The sequence below is a fragment of the Armigeres subalbatus genome, chromosome 3 (genome assembly GCF_024139115.2).
Source record: "Armigeres subalbatus isolate Guangzhou_Male chromosome 3, GZ_Asu_2, whole genome shotgun sequence".
Taxonomy (NCBI): Eukaryota; Metazoa; Arthropoda; class Insecta; order Diptera; family Culicidae; genus Armigeres; species Armigeres subalbatus.
The window spans coordinates 215755388-215772602 of NC_085141.1; the positions used below are offsets into that span (position 1 = coordinate 215755388).

General features: G+C 43.7%; 2 protein-coding genes across 3 annotated transcripts in view; one reads left to right on the plus strand and one right to left on the minus strand.

Moving 5' to 3' along the window:
* The window catches only part of LOC134225296 (somatomedin-B and thrombospondin type-1 domain-containing protein-like), a 233189-nt gene extending 232276 nt beyond the window's left edge, over positions 1-913 (minus strand). The window contains exon 1 of one of the 2 annotated variants that reach the window (XM_062705252.1): positions 446-913. The gene's annotated coding sequence lies outside the window, so the exon portion shown is untranslated. Of the gene's footprint in view, positions 1-406 lie in introns of both variants that reach the window. The other variant, XM_062705251.1, reaches the window with a different exon arrangement.
* Positions 914-4637: 3724 nt separating this feature from the next.
* On the plus strand, positions 4638-10323 carry LOC134222287 (uncharacterized). The gene is made up of 3 exons (XM_062701431.1): positions 4638-5439; positions 5866-7845; positions 8096-10323. The coding sequence occupies exons 1-3, from the start codon at positions 4638-4640 to the stop codon at positions 10321-10323; spliced, it is 5010 nt and encodes a 1669-aa protein (XP_062557415.1).
* Positions 10324-17215: the final 6892 nt, after the last annotated feature.

Sequence of the window (17215 nt, forward strand, 5' to 3'; positions counted from 1 at the left end):
GCAGAAAATATAGAGAAAGGGAAAATAAGACAGCAGGAGCAATAAAATGAATGATGTACCTTTAAGCATGTTCAAACAAGGATTTCATTTTTTATCCTGTCCCAACATAAAATCCATCTGGTCGCTTCAAAACCAAATAAACCGATTTAATACAATGAAGGCTGATCAATTATAACCAATCGGTTTGCATGCGAGATTCGATACAAAACGCTTAGTGCAAAGAATGTCACAAATTTTGTTTTGAAATCACAATGCATATGAAAATAAATTCAGCTAGTGTATATTTTTGTATTCACGTGAACATGTGATTATCGAGAACAATCAATAGTAATGCCATTCACATGATTCGACACAACATGCTACCATATTGTAGCATCTATTAGCAAAGTTTCAACAATACACTCACCAATCTGTAACGAGATCCGTTATCCAATTCGCATCGCACCTGGTGAATGATGACAAACACGTCTCTGATTACATTCTTCCCATCAACCACTCAAATTATCGAAATCTAGCTTTGCCATCCAGTTGCCATCAATCACGAAAATAGCACTCGTTTACACTTTTCTACAATCACACTCGTCGGAAAACAAAACCCTTCACTCGCGAAAGCTCCCAACCGGTATCCTGCTGATTTTAATTACACACCAATCCGCCCACCGGCGAACCAAACAGAAAACCGGAAAACAACTGCGCGAAACTCCCTCCCTAATTTGGGGACTCCCGACCAATGCCAACACTGCACCTTTACTCCTATGTGCCACGTGCGATAATCTTTACCACTGACTGGGCTGGCGGGCCGCCACTAACGCCGCATTCGATTCACAAAACAAACCCACACTCCGAGAGACGACCGTGCCAGCGAACAACAGACACAGCTTCCGACCGGAAAAACGTGACCGGACAAACCGACGCGTCGACCGACAATGCGGAAGTGGCAGCCAAGCGGTCAGGTATAAATGGAGCTCGATTCCAGGAGAATGCATCCTGAACGCCGGACTGCTGTTGAGAGATAGGAGATCCATAATACATGAGCGTTTTCGAAACGTGCAAGAGAAGCGGAAGATCCTTATTCTCACTGTGACAGGATTCTCGGCAATGAAGGACTTTCTCTCGAATGAATTACACCGCAATGTGTTTGGTGAACTTTTCGACCTACTAATGCTCGAGAGTTAGTTACGATATGTTTACAATTGAATCGCACAGGGTTGCAGCAGGTATCCTTGTCTGGGGATCTATTGGTCGACAATCAAAAGCTATTATTTTATTATGGTCCTACTGCCGTTTCAAGACGTAAGCTCAATAGATTTTATGCGATACGATGGAGTGTTAAAAAAAATATATTTTAAAATTCATATTCCGAACACTTATGTACATTTTTCTACTTTAGTTAAGTATACCCAGAAGAAAACATCGGCTGCAATTTGTAGTGATTAAGTTACCATTCCATAGAGCTCTGCTGAGAGTAATGCTCTACATAGCTCCAGACGTGGAATGCTCTGCTGAAGCAGCAGAGCGATTCTAGAGTTGGCAGTCAGCAGTGCAAACCTTAGTTTCCTCCACGGAATTCGTAAAGCGTATGTAGCAGTATGTACCGTATGCATTTTCCGAAGCATCAGAAAAGAAATGTAGCTGAGTCGAGAAAGGGTTTGAGCAGAAAATGTGCACTTGAGTGCTGTAATTGAGCCATCGGTCCTTGTAGCTTGGAGGAAGTTCCTGGTCCTAACCCACAATTGTCCGTCGCTAGTTTTAAAGGTCCACAAAGCTTGCATATTTTTTTGCAGGTGTAATGACGGGACCAACAAGGCCAAGGGAATTAAATAGTCGAGCTATTTGATTTAAGGCGATCCTTTTGGTTAGTAGAGTGTTTTCCTGTGTAGGTTGTTCGATTTTATAACGAAGATTATCTGTTGATGGTTCCCAAGGGTCCAAGGGTTTTGATGCATCTGTCACAATTTAAATCCACCGAATGCATCAACAACGCTTGGTTGTTTAATGGAACTACCTACACGACAGTGTTGTCATTTGAAGCCCACTTACGAAGCTCGAATCCGCCTACTGCCACCGTCTGCAGCTTCCGCAAATCGATGTTGTTCGTCATCGACGAGTTGACGGAGTGCTCTGGTGGCCAAAAAGGGTGATAACTCAGATAACTCAGGAAATGCTAATAGAATAAAGTATAGAATAAAGAAAAGTTGAGGACGGGGGCCCTCCTTAGCCGTGCGGTAAAACGCGCGGCTACAATGCAAGACCATGCTCAGGGTGGCTGGGTTCGATTCCCGGTGCCTGTCTAGGCAATTTTCGGATTGGAAATTGCATCGACTTCCCTGGGCATAAAAGTATCATCGTGCTAGCCTCATGATATACGAATACAAAAATGATAACCTGGCTTAGAAACCTCGCAGTTAATAACTGTGGAAGTGCTTAATAAACACTAAGCTGTGAGGCGGCTCTGTCGTAAAATCCCGATTAATCGATTAGTTACTAATCGATTACTCTTGATTCTTGTCGATTATTGAATCGATTAATCATTGTATAGTAATCGATTCAAAATTAATCGATTATCACAACGATGAATCGATTAATCGAAATAATCAATTAATTTTCGACATCCTTATGATGTCGTAAAATTCTGATTAATCGATTAGTACTTAATCGGTTACTCACGATTCATCTCGATTATTGAATCGATTAATCGTTGGGTAATAATCGATTCAAAATTAATCGATTATCACAACGATGAATCGATTAATCGAAGTAATCGATTAATTTACGACATCTCTAGCTCTGTCCCAGTGTGGGGATGTTATGCCAATAAGAAGAAGAAAGAAAAGTTGAAAAGGAGGCTGTTTGTGATCTAAGAAATAAGCTTAAAATAATTAATCGTATGTTGCTAAACTTATATTTTTAAAACGGTCACCCTAATAATTAACTATTATACATTCCACCAAAAAGACACTCACAAACACAATGTATCAAATGAACACTGACCACATATCATACGTACATCGGTCAGTACGAACCGCACAACCAGTAGTCAACCGATAGCCAATAAAGACGGTACAGTGTACGCGCGTGAGGTCTCTTATTGAATAATAAAAATTGTTTTGCTTTACGTAAAATTAATCGGGGCTTAATAAAAGTGGAGTTCAATTGTTGATCAGTGTGTTGTGCTTAATTGGAAGAAAGGGACTGTGGACGGACATCGCTTTAAAGGTGGACAAACATTGATCTGGAGACGGGAAAGAACATCACCTCGATTCTTTGAGAAGTACACAACGTAGGCAGGCCAGAAGGGAAACTCAACCCACGAACAACCCTCCCACAACATTGGTGCCGTGACCAGGATACGGCGGTTGAGTTAGGAAGGCTGAATCGAAAAACAACTTCATCTAAAGGATTATAATTGGATTAACTTTATTGTGCTGTTCTATGGACTTTGGCATACAATAAACCTTTAGTAATTCGAGGCAAAAAGGACGAAATATTTCGTTGCCATCTTGTGACGAGATCTGCATCACACGGAGTATGGGAGCGATTGCAACATTTTAAGTCACATGGCGCTTATCTACAGAGAGACGTAGCAGTAGGATAATAAAAACACAAGGCCTAGTTGAGTAGGCCACAGGTGAGTGGCGCTCCTTTTCTTTAAAATCTATCGTATGGTGCTACTGGGATTCTTTTCTCCATTCCTGTGAGGTACTCTCTAATTTGTTCCTGCACGGTGCTCTGACTACGTGACGACCTGTGGGTAATGTGCTAGCTGTTGCTGTTCGGATATGGTGATGTAAACATTCGGTCTCGGAGATACGATCGCTATCATTGGCTGCATACACACATTGCGTTGTTTTGGATTTGAGTTACGATATTCTTCAACGGTTGGACTCGGTACAAATCGGTAGACTACACGTGACTGGTCGGGTCGAAGAGGAAACAACATTGTTTACATCTGATTACTGCAGTACGCATATTATACAAGGCCTATTGATGACAGGCCTCAGGTGAGTGCCTGTCCAATGTCCTAATTTATCATTACGGTGCTACTTGGTTCCACTCTTTCATGTGTCTATTGGACGGAGTCATCGTATACTACGGTTCGGGCGGATTAATACTGCATCACATTAGTGGAGGTGTACAACGATAGCTTCAAACGGGAGGCATCAATCGGACATCATACGGAGTGTAGCTACAGAGCGAAGAGCAGAAGGTTTGGCGCAGCCCACGGCGGTAAGCGCAATAATTGAATCGAACGGAAGAGCGGGGTGCGTTTAGAGCTGCAATTTTAAATATCCTTGTATTTTGGGCGGTGTGGGAAGCAAATTCAATTCAAGGCCTGTTGTTGACAGGCTACAGGTTAGTAGCTGTCCAATCTAATTAAGTCAGGTTTGGTGGTGCTGCGTAAGATTCTTTTTTTTATCGGATCGACGGTAACGGTGACGGATCTACCCATATAAGTCTGCAGACGGAGACGGAGTTTTGGCGATTTAATATTTATACAAGGCCTAAATTGGACAGGTCACAGGTGAGTGACTGTCCATTAACATTACAGTTATATCGGCGGTACTTCCTGTGTATTTTGTCTATCGTTTCCGATCCGTCGACACGTTTTCCTGATCTGCTGATCTGATAGTGTGGGTATGGCTGGCGGGATTAAGGAAAAGATTAAGAAGCGTGAGCGTATTTTTGCTGTTTTGCGCCGGCATTTACAATTTTTGGCAACATATGACCCAGCGGTTAATCAAGGGCAAGTTCAATCACGCTTGGACAAATTGGAGGCTACTTGGGATGATTTCCATGAGCTACAGGAGGAAATTTATGAATTGGATGGAAAAGGGGAATACGAGCAGGAGGCAAACAACGCGTATGCTGAATTTGAGACGCAGTATTATGAACTTCGGGCCTCTTATTTGGAAAAATTGGCTCCTCCTGCGCCGATACCAAACATGGACAATTCGATACGGAACAATAGTGCTTTGGGATTACATACTGGGGTGCGACTGCCGCAGATTTCATTGCCTGAGTTTGATGGAGACTTTAAGGGGTGGTTGTCTTTCAAGTCAACGTTTGTGTCGCTGATTCATGATTCCAATGAACTCAGTGATGTTCAGAAATTTCATTACTTGAAATCTGCATTGAAGGGTGAAGCGGCGAAATTAATTGAGTCACTCACCATTACCAACGATAACTACGTCATAGCATGGGAGACTATCACCAAGCGATACTCGAACGAGTACTTACTCAAAAAGCGACATCTTCAGGCATTGATGGAATTTCCGAAGATTGATAGGGAGTCGGCCTCGCGGATTCATGAGTTGGTCGATGAATTTGATCAGCGACTGAAAATTTTGAAGCAGCTTGGTGAAAAGACGGAGCACTGGGGAGCAATGATTGTCCACTGGATGTGTTCAAAGCTGTGGGAGGATCATGCGGCCAGTGTTGGTAAAAACTCAAAATCTCAAAACTCATGGATGAATCAAATCAAGCGTGAGTTGAAACGCACCCAACTCAGCACCTAAAAACTCATGGATGAGTTGAATCATCCATTTGAATCATCGTAAGTTTTATTTTGTTCTCTTTCGTTAAAAACAGTGAATTGACATCTGTCGCATAAAATTTTAGACACTCTTTTATATATAAGCAATAAATTGACCCCAAATTGATTTCAAATGCGTTTTTGAACCAAAATGATTTTTTAGCAAATGAGTGAAATGATGCGTTTTAGCATGAAAAATTCAAGCGTGATGCATTCCTTTAAAACCGCAGACGATTTCGTTAGCACGGGAGCGCTCGTTGATTGAGATTTATGAGTGATTTTACCAACACTGCATGCGGCATCGTTACGGGAGCCATCTTTCGTTGCGTTAGTGGAATTTCTGGAGAAGCGAACACGAGTTTTGGAAGCTGTACAGTCTAACTCAAGCAAGGTCAGTAGTGTACAACCCAAGGTACAGAGTAAGCGTGAGCGATTGACGGTACATGCTTCCATGGAGAGCGGAAGAAGTGATCCAACGTGTCAATGCTGTGGCGAGCTACATTTTCTGGTTCGATGTGCTAAGTTCCAAAGTTTCGGGTTGAAGGAGAAACTCGATTTTGTCAACAGTAAGCGGTTGTGCAGCAACTGCTTCAAAACTGGTCACTGGGTGCGTGACTGCAATTCCAAATTCAGCTGCAGATCATGCGGGAAAAGGCACAACTCTCTCATTCATCCTGGGTTTCAAGCTAGCAGCGGGGGAAGCAACAACAACCAAACAGAGAGCAGTAGTTCAGCAGGCAGTTCTGGGAGGAAGGATAACGTTGCCAAAGCACACGTTGCAGCGGAAATAGCGGAAGAAGATCAAGATGAAGCTGAGGATGGGATGACTGCTGGATCATACAGCGTTGGGGCGAAGCAGGGAATCTCTAGTGCTAGTGTATTTCTCTCCACAGTGGTCGTAGTGGTACGAGGCCACAATGGTGGCAAGCAGCTAGCTCGTGCACTACTGGATAGCGGTTCGCAAGTGAATGTGATGAGTGAACGAATGTGCCAAATGCTTAAACTGAAACGGCGAACAATATGCGTTCCCATAACAGGAGTTGGTCAAGCCGAAACGATGGCGAAGCATGCAGTCAAGACAACGATCACTTCCAGAGTCACGGATTTTTCTGTCGGGTTGGACTTCGTTATATTGCCGCGGGTAACTTCTGAACTACCATCAGTAACTGTTCCTGTTTCTCATTGGAAAATTCCTAGTCATATTCAGCTGGCGGATCCTCAGTTCAACACGAGCGGTTGCATTGATTTGTTACTTGGGGCCGAGCATTTCTTTAGTTTTCTATACGAACGGGAAATGAAACGGATTAATTTGGGCCCGCAACTACCCATTCTGGTGGACTCGGTGTTTGGATGGATAGTTTCTGGAAGAGATGCTAGTTTACAGCAAAGAAAACCTGTACGATGTTGCACAGTGACCGCTACGGGCAAGCTGGAAGAACTCCTTGAAAATTTCTGGAAAATAGAGAGCTGTAGTGATCAACCGGCTTGGTCAAAGGAGGAGTTTGATTGCGAGGAGGATTTCAAGCGCACTCATTCAAGAGCAGATAATGGTCGGTACATAGTTCAGCTACCGAAGCATCCCAATTTCGATAAAATGCTGGGAGCCTCGAAAACGGTAGCTTTCACCAGGTACCAGAAGCTAGAATATCGGTTGGAAAGAAACCCAGAAATGAAGGAGCAATACAGCGCTTTCATGAAGGAATACCTGGACATGGGTCATATGCGGAGGTTATCCGAGGAGGAAGTACATGAGGAGGCTAATGGAAGGGATAAAAGGATATTACGGAAGGTTTTCTACTTGCCACATCATGCAGTACTAAAAGAGTCCAGTATAACTACGAAGGTGCGTGTTGTTTTCGACGCTTCGGCGTGCTCCGACAGCGGTTATTCTCTCAACGATGTCTTGTTAAAAGGACCAGTAATTCAAGACAATCTTCTCAACATGCTTATTCGCTTCCGCAAATATGAAGTAGCTCTTGTGGGCGACGTAGAAAAAATGTATAGGCAAGTACTTCATGACGTCGACGACACTATCCGCCTCAGAATCTTCTTTCGATTCACAAACGATGAACCAATTGGTGTGTACGAGTTGCTTACAGTGACTTACGGATTGAAACCGTCTTCATTCTTGGCAACGCGCGCTTTGCAGCAGTTAGCGGTAGACGAAGGTTCATCGGATTCCCAAGCATGCCTAGCTTTGAAGAACGATTTTTACGTGGACGATTATATAGGAGGTGCAACGAGCATTATCAAGGCAATTGAACTACGTAAAGATTTATCGTCGTTGATGAGTAAAGGAGGCTTTCCGGTTCGTAAGTGGTGTTCAAATCGCCCAGAGGTCTTGGCAGATGTTCCGAAGGATCAACTGGGAACAAACCTCACAATAACCTTTGATTTGTGTCCCGATGAAAAGGTGAAGACGCTGGGAATCACTTGGGAACCTAAGGCGGACCAGCTTCGATTTTGTTCAATATTGAGGATAATGATGGTGAATGGACCAGGAGGAAGGTTTTATCTGTTATAGCCAGACTCTTTACCCTCTCAGATTGATATCCCCTGTAGTGATAACTGCAAAAATTATTATGCAGCAGTTAGCTCTGCTGCAATCTGGATGGGATTCACCGATTCCAATACAATTAGAGCGGAAATGGGAAGATTTTTATAGCTGTTTACCTATGTTGATGCAATTCAGCATTCCAAGATTCGCCTTTGTTAACGACTACGTAGATGTCCAGCTGCATTGCTTCGCGGACGCTTCGGATCTTGCCTATGGAGCATGCTTATATGTTCGCTCTGTGGATGAACACGGAAACGTGCGTACAGAATTACTTTCATCGAAATCTCGAGTCGCGCCGCTGAAAAGACTGTCCATTCCGAGGCTGGAATTGTGCGCAGCAAGAGAAGCTGCTCTCCTATACCATACTGTGGTACAAGCCCTCTCGTTGGATACGTTCCAAGCATATTTCTGGTCGGATTCAACCGTCGTGTTACATTGGTTGAAGGCACCTCCGAATACATGGAAAACTTTTATCGCAAATCGCGTTTCCACCATACAGACGACAACATACGGGCATACATGGCAGCATGTGACAGGCAAAGAAAATCCCGCTGATTTTGTTTCCCGAGGGTTGTCTGTCGACGATTTAATGAAATGTAACCTTTGGAGATATGGACCTTCATGGTTGAAGGAAGCGCCGTCAAAATGGATGGAAAGTGAATCTACCGAGCTCATCCCAACAGCAACGGACCTTGAACCCCGCGTTTTAGTTCGAGCTAGTGCCGCAACTGTGAAACCGAACGACATATTCTCTCTTCGATCGTCTTTTCTACCTCTCATCAGATTGGTAGCACACTGCTTGCGTTTTTTGGTCAACTGTAGACGACCAAATGAACGGAACACATCCGTATTCCTGACCGCCAGCGATATTAACGCCGCCAAGATGAAACTGATCTGCATAGTTCAAGAGGAATGCTTCTCAGAGGATATTAGGTCATTGAAAAAGATGCATCGAGTACCTTCGAAATCACCGTTGAAACTTTTGTGTCCATTCATCGACAAGGATGAAATAATCAGAGTAGGTGGTCGTCTACGTTACTCTCTAGAAGATTACATTACCAGACATCCGGCTGTTCTTCCCCAGTCTCATGTCCTCACTAAAATGATCATTGATTATCATCATCAGCAGGTGCATCATGGTGGACAACAAGCCACTCTTGCATCAGTGAGACAAGAGTTTTGGCCGATTCACGGTAAAAGAGCAGTCACTTCCGTTCTTCGAAAATGCCATCGCTGTTTCCGATTCAACCCGAAGCCAATTCAGCAGCCAATGGGTCAGTTGCCCTCCACGAGAGTACGCCCGGCTAGACCATTTCTTATTACCGGCGTGGACTACTGTGGCCCCTTTTATTTGAAACCTCCTCATCGACGAGCAGCCCCACCAAAGGCTTACATCGCGGTGTTCGTATGTTTCTCCACGAAGGCAATTCACCTGGAGCTCGTTATGGACCTTTCTACGGCTGGTTTTATTGCTGCACTCCGAAGGTTCATTGGGCATCATGGAATCCCTAACGAGATACACTCCGATAATGCCACCAACTTTCAAGGTGCGAAACATGAATTGTATGAATTATACAACTGCTTGACTAGCAAAACGGGTCAACAGGCTGTGGAATCGGAACTTTCAGAGCAAGGAATTTCATGGCATTTTATCCCACCCCGTGCACCCAACTTTGGAGGACTTTGGGAAGCCGCAGTCCGCTCCGCTAAGACAGCCCTGAAAAAGGAAGTCGGTGCCATCCAACTTACACATGAAAGTTTCTCAACCCTGCTCGTACAAATTACAGCTGCCCTAAATTCACGACCTCTAGCCCCATTAACAGATGACCCTGCCGATATCAGTGCTCTCACACCAGCCCATTTTTTGATCGGCTCTCCCATGAATGCTCTCCCCGATCCTGACCTTACGGCCATACCCTCGAACCGCCTGACCCACTATCAGCAACGACAGCAGATGTTCCAACGGTACTGGCAGCGTTGGAGTCAAGAATATCTTACTGGACTTCAGACAGCGAGCAAGAATGTTCAAGTCAGCCCCATCCGCATCGGTAGCGTCGTAATACTTCGAGAGGACAACATACCTCCTCTTCAATGGCCCTTAGCGAGAATAGTCGAGGTACACCCTGGAGCCGATGGAGTGGTGCGAGTGGTTACGGTTTACACATCTAAGGGTACATATAAGCGTCAAGTCAACAGAATTTGTCCTTTACCCAACGAAGAAGAAACGTTTTAGTGTATAATTGTTAGATGTTTGTATTTTGTAGAATTTTTATTGAAACTAGTTTCAAGGGGGCCGGTAATGTTTGTGATCTAAGAAATAAGCTTAAAATAATTAATCGTATGTTGCTAAACTTATATTTTTAAAACGGTCACCCTAATAATTAACTATTATACATTCCACCAAAAAGACACTCACAAACACAATGTATCAAATGAACACTGACCACATATCATACGTACATCGGTCAGTACGAACCGCACAACCAGTAGTCAACCGATAGCCAATAAAGACGGTACAGTGTACGCGCGTGAGGTCTCTTATTGAATAATAAAAATTGTTTTGCTTTACGTAAAATTAATCTGGGCTTAATAAAAGTGGAGTTCAATTGTTGATCAGTGTGTTGTGCTTAATTGGAAGAAAGGGACTGTGGACGGACATCGCTTTAAAGGTGGACAAACATTGATCTGGAGACGGGAAAGAACATCACCTCGATTATTTGAGAAGTACACAACGTAGGCAGGCCAGAAGGGAAACTCAACCCACGAACAACCCTCCCACAACAGAGGCCAAGTTCCAATTGGAATGTAGAGCCATTGAAGAAAAAGAAGAAGAAGAAGAAGGAGGATGTGTCTTGGAAAGCACGCCATACAATTCTTTGGAGTGGTGTATCTTCTTCGTTAATCCGTATCTGCACAGCATCGGTTCTGGAGCGCATAATAATAGATCGAAGATCTTCTTGGATTATAGGCCCAATCATGAGAGCATCGTTTAGGGATAATCCTTCTGCAATTCGACAGTATGCGTCGAAAGCTACACACACCTTGGTATTGTGGATTTTCATATTCTTTAATTTGTTACATGTGACCTAATTCTTCGTATTCTCGCATGAGCTCTCGATAGTGTTTACCTAGCTCCGGATTCCGAGAAAGTCGGCCTTCGATGAGATGAAGTCGGCGGATAGCAGATCGACGATTGTTTCCAAGGTGTCGAAGTGTTTCAGCGGCAATCGAACGATATTGCGACCGTCTGATGAACGAGAAACTGTACGACGGAAAATGTCTTCTTTATTAAAGCGGCTTTTAAATTCGACGGAAATGAGATTCACAAGTTGCTTTTTCGATGATCCAGATTTTTTCCATTAGACGACAGAGATCTGCGACTTTAGCAAGGTTTGTGGTAACGGACGGTGTCGATCGAAAGTTGGTAGTTCCCCCAGATACAACCCAACCAAGAAGATTCGGCAGGGACTCGCCAAGTTGAATCCGTCCAGACACTTTGAAAAGATCAAAACATATTTCGGCTCCGAGTACAAGCTGAACAGATATACCTAGTATCGTAGAAATGACGGGTCCGCGAGCTGAATGTGCTCGCTTTCATTGTCATCGACAATAATGACCACGGCGGTGACCAGTATAACGCTTTTCTGCCCAGAAGAAGCGCAGTTAATGGACTCAGATACGGCAGAGTTGGAATTTCTCGGTAGTTCATTTGCAACAGAAATAGAGGCAGCGTTCTGTGCAACAGATTCCACAGTTCTGGAGTTCACAGTTTCCATCAGTGCAAAGTTGAGTATGATGGATTGAATTTTTATATTTGCGACAAGTATTAGACGAAAAGGCACTCACGAGCTTGGTGACCTTTTCGGAGACAGTTACGGCACCGTTGATGTCATCGGATATCCTTCTCTTTGTATTCGATGGTCATCTTGGTGAAAACTGCGCACATATACAAGGAGTGATGGTCATAGCAAACAGGACACTTTCCATAGATGGATGGCTGGCCCCATGGCTGGCAATTGGACGAGAAGCAGACTTTTTCGTGAAACCTTGAGACGAACTTGTGGATTGTCTGCAACACCGCCGCTGGATGAAGGTCGTTAGGTCGTTGAAGCCTACGTACCTGCCTTGCCTCTAGTTGAAGAGAACTCTTCCCAGTCACGCCTAAGGATCGAATCAAGCCTATTGCTAAGCATTCGAATCAAAAGTATGTCCCAGTACCCTATCCTTTCTCCCAACTGTTTGAACACACGGACGTTTACTTCAAATTTTTTCAAGAGTTAGTGAAGTTCCTGCGCAGATCTTTATTTTAACAAAGCGAACTCGAATAGCGATTCTACGTAAGACTGCTTCAGTCGGACAGGGTTTTGGTCAATCAATGAATTCCAGGCCACTTGATAATTATTTGCCCTGAGCACCACTAGATGATCCAGGCGCACCGGAACTTGGAGAGCATCTCGTTATTCCTTGTATTGGTTCCTCCACGAAGTGCTCCAGGATTTTTCCGAGAGTTTCTCCAGGAGTTCCTCCGAAAATTCCTTCAAGAAATTCCCTGGAAGTTTCTCCAGCAACTTTTCAAACATTCCTACAAGATTTCTTCTAGAGTTTCCTTCTAGAATTCCTTAGAAAGTTCTTCCAGGAATTTGTCATTTCTCTCTGAGGCAACTCCTCCAGAAATCTCTTTGTGGATTCTTCCAGAAATTCCCCCTGAAATTTTTACATACCCTTCGAATTCTTCTGAGTGCGAGTGTGTATTTTTTTTGGCCGCAGTTTCTTCTGGAGCTGAATCTATCTCCCTAAAGCGCAATTTTGACCTCTCTTATGTGTTTTCTTGTTTTATAATACTCGAGAAAAGCACCATCACCCTAGGTGGGTTATTCTGGGTTTTCTTCTTTTCAATAAAGGAGTTTCTAGAATTTACTTACTTACTTATGGATCCTGTACTCCTCCGGTGGTGCAAAGGGCCGACTTGAAGGATCTCCATCCTGAGCGTTGCCCAGCTAACGCTTTAAGCTGTTGCCAGGTAAGATTTCGGTAGACTTTTTTTATTTCTTTATTGAGGCTTCGCCGCCATGAACCTCTAGGTCTGTCTCTGACCCGCTGGGATCCAGTCTATTGCTTGTTTACAGATTTCGTTTCCGCCCCTACGTAACTTCCGATCCCGAATTTCTGTTGCTATCGGCCTCTGGTGGCAACGACGATGGAGCTCGTTGTTTGAGGGTCACCAGGCCCGAATTATATACCGCAGGCATCTGTTGATGAGCACCTGCCGTCGTTGAGTGTTCTCCACTGATACACACCATGTTTCGCTAGCGTGACAGCACAGATTTCACGTTAGAGTTGAAAATTCGTATTTTGGTGCGTTCAGTTATCTGCCTGTTTTTCCAGATATATCTTAAACTCGCAAAGGCAGCTCTTGCTTTCTTGATCCGTGCGCCTATGTCGATCTTGGTACCGCCGTCTGACGCCATTTGGCTACCAAGATATTGGAAGCTTACTCTTGAGCTTACTCTGCATATCAGAGCGCCGTTGAGCGAGGAGTGCAACGTCATCAGCCAATTCGAAGTCGTTTAGATGGTTATAGGCTGCCATAAATGCCCGCGGTTTGGTTCACGGTCAATCGCACCTACCAGAATTTCGTCGATGAGGAACAATGAATACCAAGTAAAGGGACTCTTGGAATTCGTTGACCTGCTCCAAAATGATACGGGGCGTGACAATCTGGTCCACACAGGATCTTCCGGCACGGAATCCGGCCTGCTGCCGTCGGAGAGTCGCATTGATCTTCTCCTGAATCCAGGCTAGGATAACTTTGCATAAAACTTTGAGAACGGTACACAGCAACATAATGCCTCGCCAGTTATCGCATACAGTCAGATCACCCTTTTTGGGCACATTCACTAAGATACCTTGCATCCAGTCGACCGGGAAAGTTGTGGTGTTCCAGATATTACGAAATAAACGATGCAGTAGTTGAGCGGATGTCATGGGGTCAGCTTTGTGCATCTCGGCTGATATGCGATCGTCCCTTCTCCGAGACCATGGCGTCCCATAAGGCGCTCATGGTTCGAGTAGTCGGATCCGATCTTCGCATTGAAGTCGCCCAAACAGATCATACATTCATCCTTCGGAATTCTATCTACGACGGCATTGAGTTGACTGTAGAAGTTCTCAAAGTCTTGCAGATCGGCAGCATCGGTTGGCGCATAACATTGGATTATAGTAAGGTTTCGGACCCGTGTTCTAAATCTAGCAACGATTATCCTTTCACTTATAGGTTCCCACTTCATAAGCGCAAAGTGTGCCTGAGCGCTTAGTAGGAAGCCAACTCCGCGATGCCGGGGAGCGTGTTCACCTCGTAAACCAGAGTATAGCAGAACTTGTCCCAACGGACTTCTGTGTTTTCCAAAATTTGACTAACGTACTTCATTCAGTCCCAGGATCTCAAGCTTCATGTGGCGTGCCAAATTGGCAAGTTGTGCCAATTTTCCCTGCTGGGCTAGGGTTAAAACGTTCCATGTTCCTATTCGTGTCCGTTGTTTCGCGCTAAGAGTCGTCGCCGTAAAATCAGTCCTTATTCTTTCATTATCGGATTCTCGAACAAATTGATGTTTCGGGAACAATAGGTTATTGGCCCAAAGTTCCCTATCCACAGGGATGGGGCTGCCATCTTAGGTATAGCTTCCGGAAAACAGCATTTCATACTCAGTCGCTGGATGCCAGAACAGACGCTGTTGGAGCCGCACCTCCTTGGTTAACAGACGCTCGATCAGTCGGGTCAAATTTGTTTAAAGTCATACCCAACACCAGGAATAGGCTAGTGCGCTTTGAGCAGCACACGGTCGCTTTGATAGGGCCTGCTTGGGGACTCATGCAGCTTTTTATAGAAGTGCAACACAGTCCACTGTCGAACCCCACCACATCCTAGGCATTCCCAACAGGACGCACCCCCTCGCTCTAGCTGATGTCAGAAGAACAACAGTGCCCAGGTTACACTACAAGCCAAGTACGCAACCCTTAACTGGCGGTCGATTGTCATCGGCAGACCCGTGGGAGCGTGAGTGTTGATACTTGTGAGGACCAGAGTTATGTTAGGCGCTCCTTCCCGGATGTCAACGTACCGTTTTGCAGCCCAGTTTCCATAATGAACTAACATACTTATTTTACAATTTCCATTAGTACAGTGACACGATTTACCAAAACTTTATTGGTTTATATTTGGGGCACCCGTTGCCGAATATCGGCTTGCGATTTTGGTTCATAGCAGCAATTTTGTTTTGGCGAAAATTGAAACATTCCTAACGATAGGGTAAAGTGCCCAATAGTGGACCCCCAACCAATAGTTGACCCTCCAGCCATTTTTGCATTATTACAGCACAATGTAAACATTTTGCTATGAAATTCCATCGGGGGAACCTACCTTGCAGTCCTATGATTTGATTACATGCATTGGAAATGCTATGGAAAGTAAAATTAGATGATTTTTCACAATTCTATAAAAACATGAGAGTGTCCACTATAGGAATATTGTGGGGGTTAAAAATAGGGAAGAAGAACGCCCCGAAACGGAATATGAAAATCAAATCAAGTGTCGACTATAGGGAAGCAATTTCCTATTATGGACCCTCAAGGCGAATTCAGTCAGACTTTAAAATGTTAATATTAACAAATAACGTCGAGTATTTGAGTGTTTTATGCATATATCGTGAAGAGGAGATGCAGAGCTTGATATTAGATATCACGCAAAATTATTATTTTGTAAATTTCCATTCCTTATGCCAGGAAGAGCAAAATGTCGCTACTAGAGGGTCCACTATTGGACATTTTACCCTAATTCGACTAAAATTACTTGATTATATTGAATCTGCAACAAGCATGGATTAAGTATAAACAAACTGCTGGAAAAATCAAGTGCTTGTTTATTATTCATTATGAAGAAAAAAAACAAATATTTGAACAAATTTTAAATATAAACCATTTTTTGGAGTCGACTGTGAGATTTAACCATAGATCATTAATTAACGGCTTCGCAGTTTCATACGATTAAAACGAGTTTTTTTTTATTCGTCCGACGTTTCGACACGGGATTAGGACGAAGAAGACATTAATCCCGTGTCGAAACGTCGTAAATTCTCATTTGTTCATTATTTATATTTTTCCACTTCACACTTCTAATTTTTCACTACTCACATTTCTCATTTCTTACTTCTCACTTCACGATTCTCACTTCACACATCATTATTCTCGCGTCTCACTTTATACTTCTCACTCCTCTTTTGTCATTTCCGACTTCTCACTTCTTTCTTATCTTGTGTGAAGTGAGACATGTCACTATCTGAGAAAACTTTTTTCAAATGGTGGAATTCGAACCCACGCTATAGACAACGTAGGGTAGAGAACCATTTGGGCAGCACCCCCTATTCCCGTCAGCAACGTTTTTTACTCGAGCGCATTACGACCGAATTACTTGTTTTTTGGTTTAGTTTTTAGGTTAGTTTCTGTCGGATATCTAGTGATGTACAAAAAATCAAGCCATTTGATTGGAACGCGGTCGAGTTATTAACGTTGCGGACGGGAATAGGGGGTGCTGCTCAAATGGTCCCGCTCCCTATATCCCATAATCCGCGTAAAAACAACTCCAATGATTTTTTTTTCGGTTTTCACATGTTTCCGGATTTTTTTAAACACCGCTGAAACACCTGGTGATCACGTAGGGGAAGGAGGGACAATATGCCCTAGCTAAGCATAGACTGCTTTTATGCCTTAGCTATAACGATTTTCATGGGTGTTTCTACCTCACGCAACAGTTAAACAATATAGCTATCTGATGCCATATTAAAATTAGAAAAAAATCTGAATCATATTGATAATATCCACATTTCAAAAAAGTGGTGATATTTCGTTGCCGGAAAACTCGTGAGGCAAAACGCCTTTTAGCCGGCAGCTCTTAGGGGCTGTCCATAAACCACGTAGACTCTTGAGGGGGAGGGAGGGGTTTCGAAAAAGTCTACGTCAGTCTTTTTTTTTTACAAGGGAGAATGCATTTACACACTAACCCAGTACACGTGCATTGTAGTTGCCAAACTACCACACGGAAGTGTACTGGAGTGTCGGACTCGACCATACCG

What these genes read in the sequence shown, in the direction of transcription:
- LOC134222287 (XM_062701431.1), top strand. Translation starts at nt 4,638, where the DNA reads ATGGCTGGCGGGATTAAGGAAAAGATTAAGAAGCGTGAGCGTATTTTT. An exon ending in GGATCATGCGGCCAGTGTTG is followed by an intron (nt 5,440 to 5,865) that starts GTAAAAACTCAA and finishes TCGTTGCGTTAG; the next exon opens with TGGAATTTCTGGAGAAGCGA. An exon ending in TAAAGGAGGCTTTCCGGTTC is followed by an intron (nt 7,846 to 8,095) that starts GTAAGTGGTGTT and finishes TATCCCCTGTAG; the next exon opens with TGATAACTGCAAAAATTATT.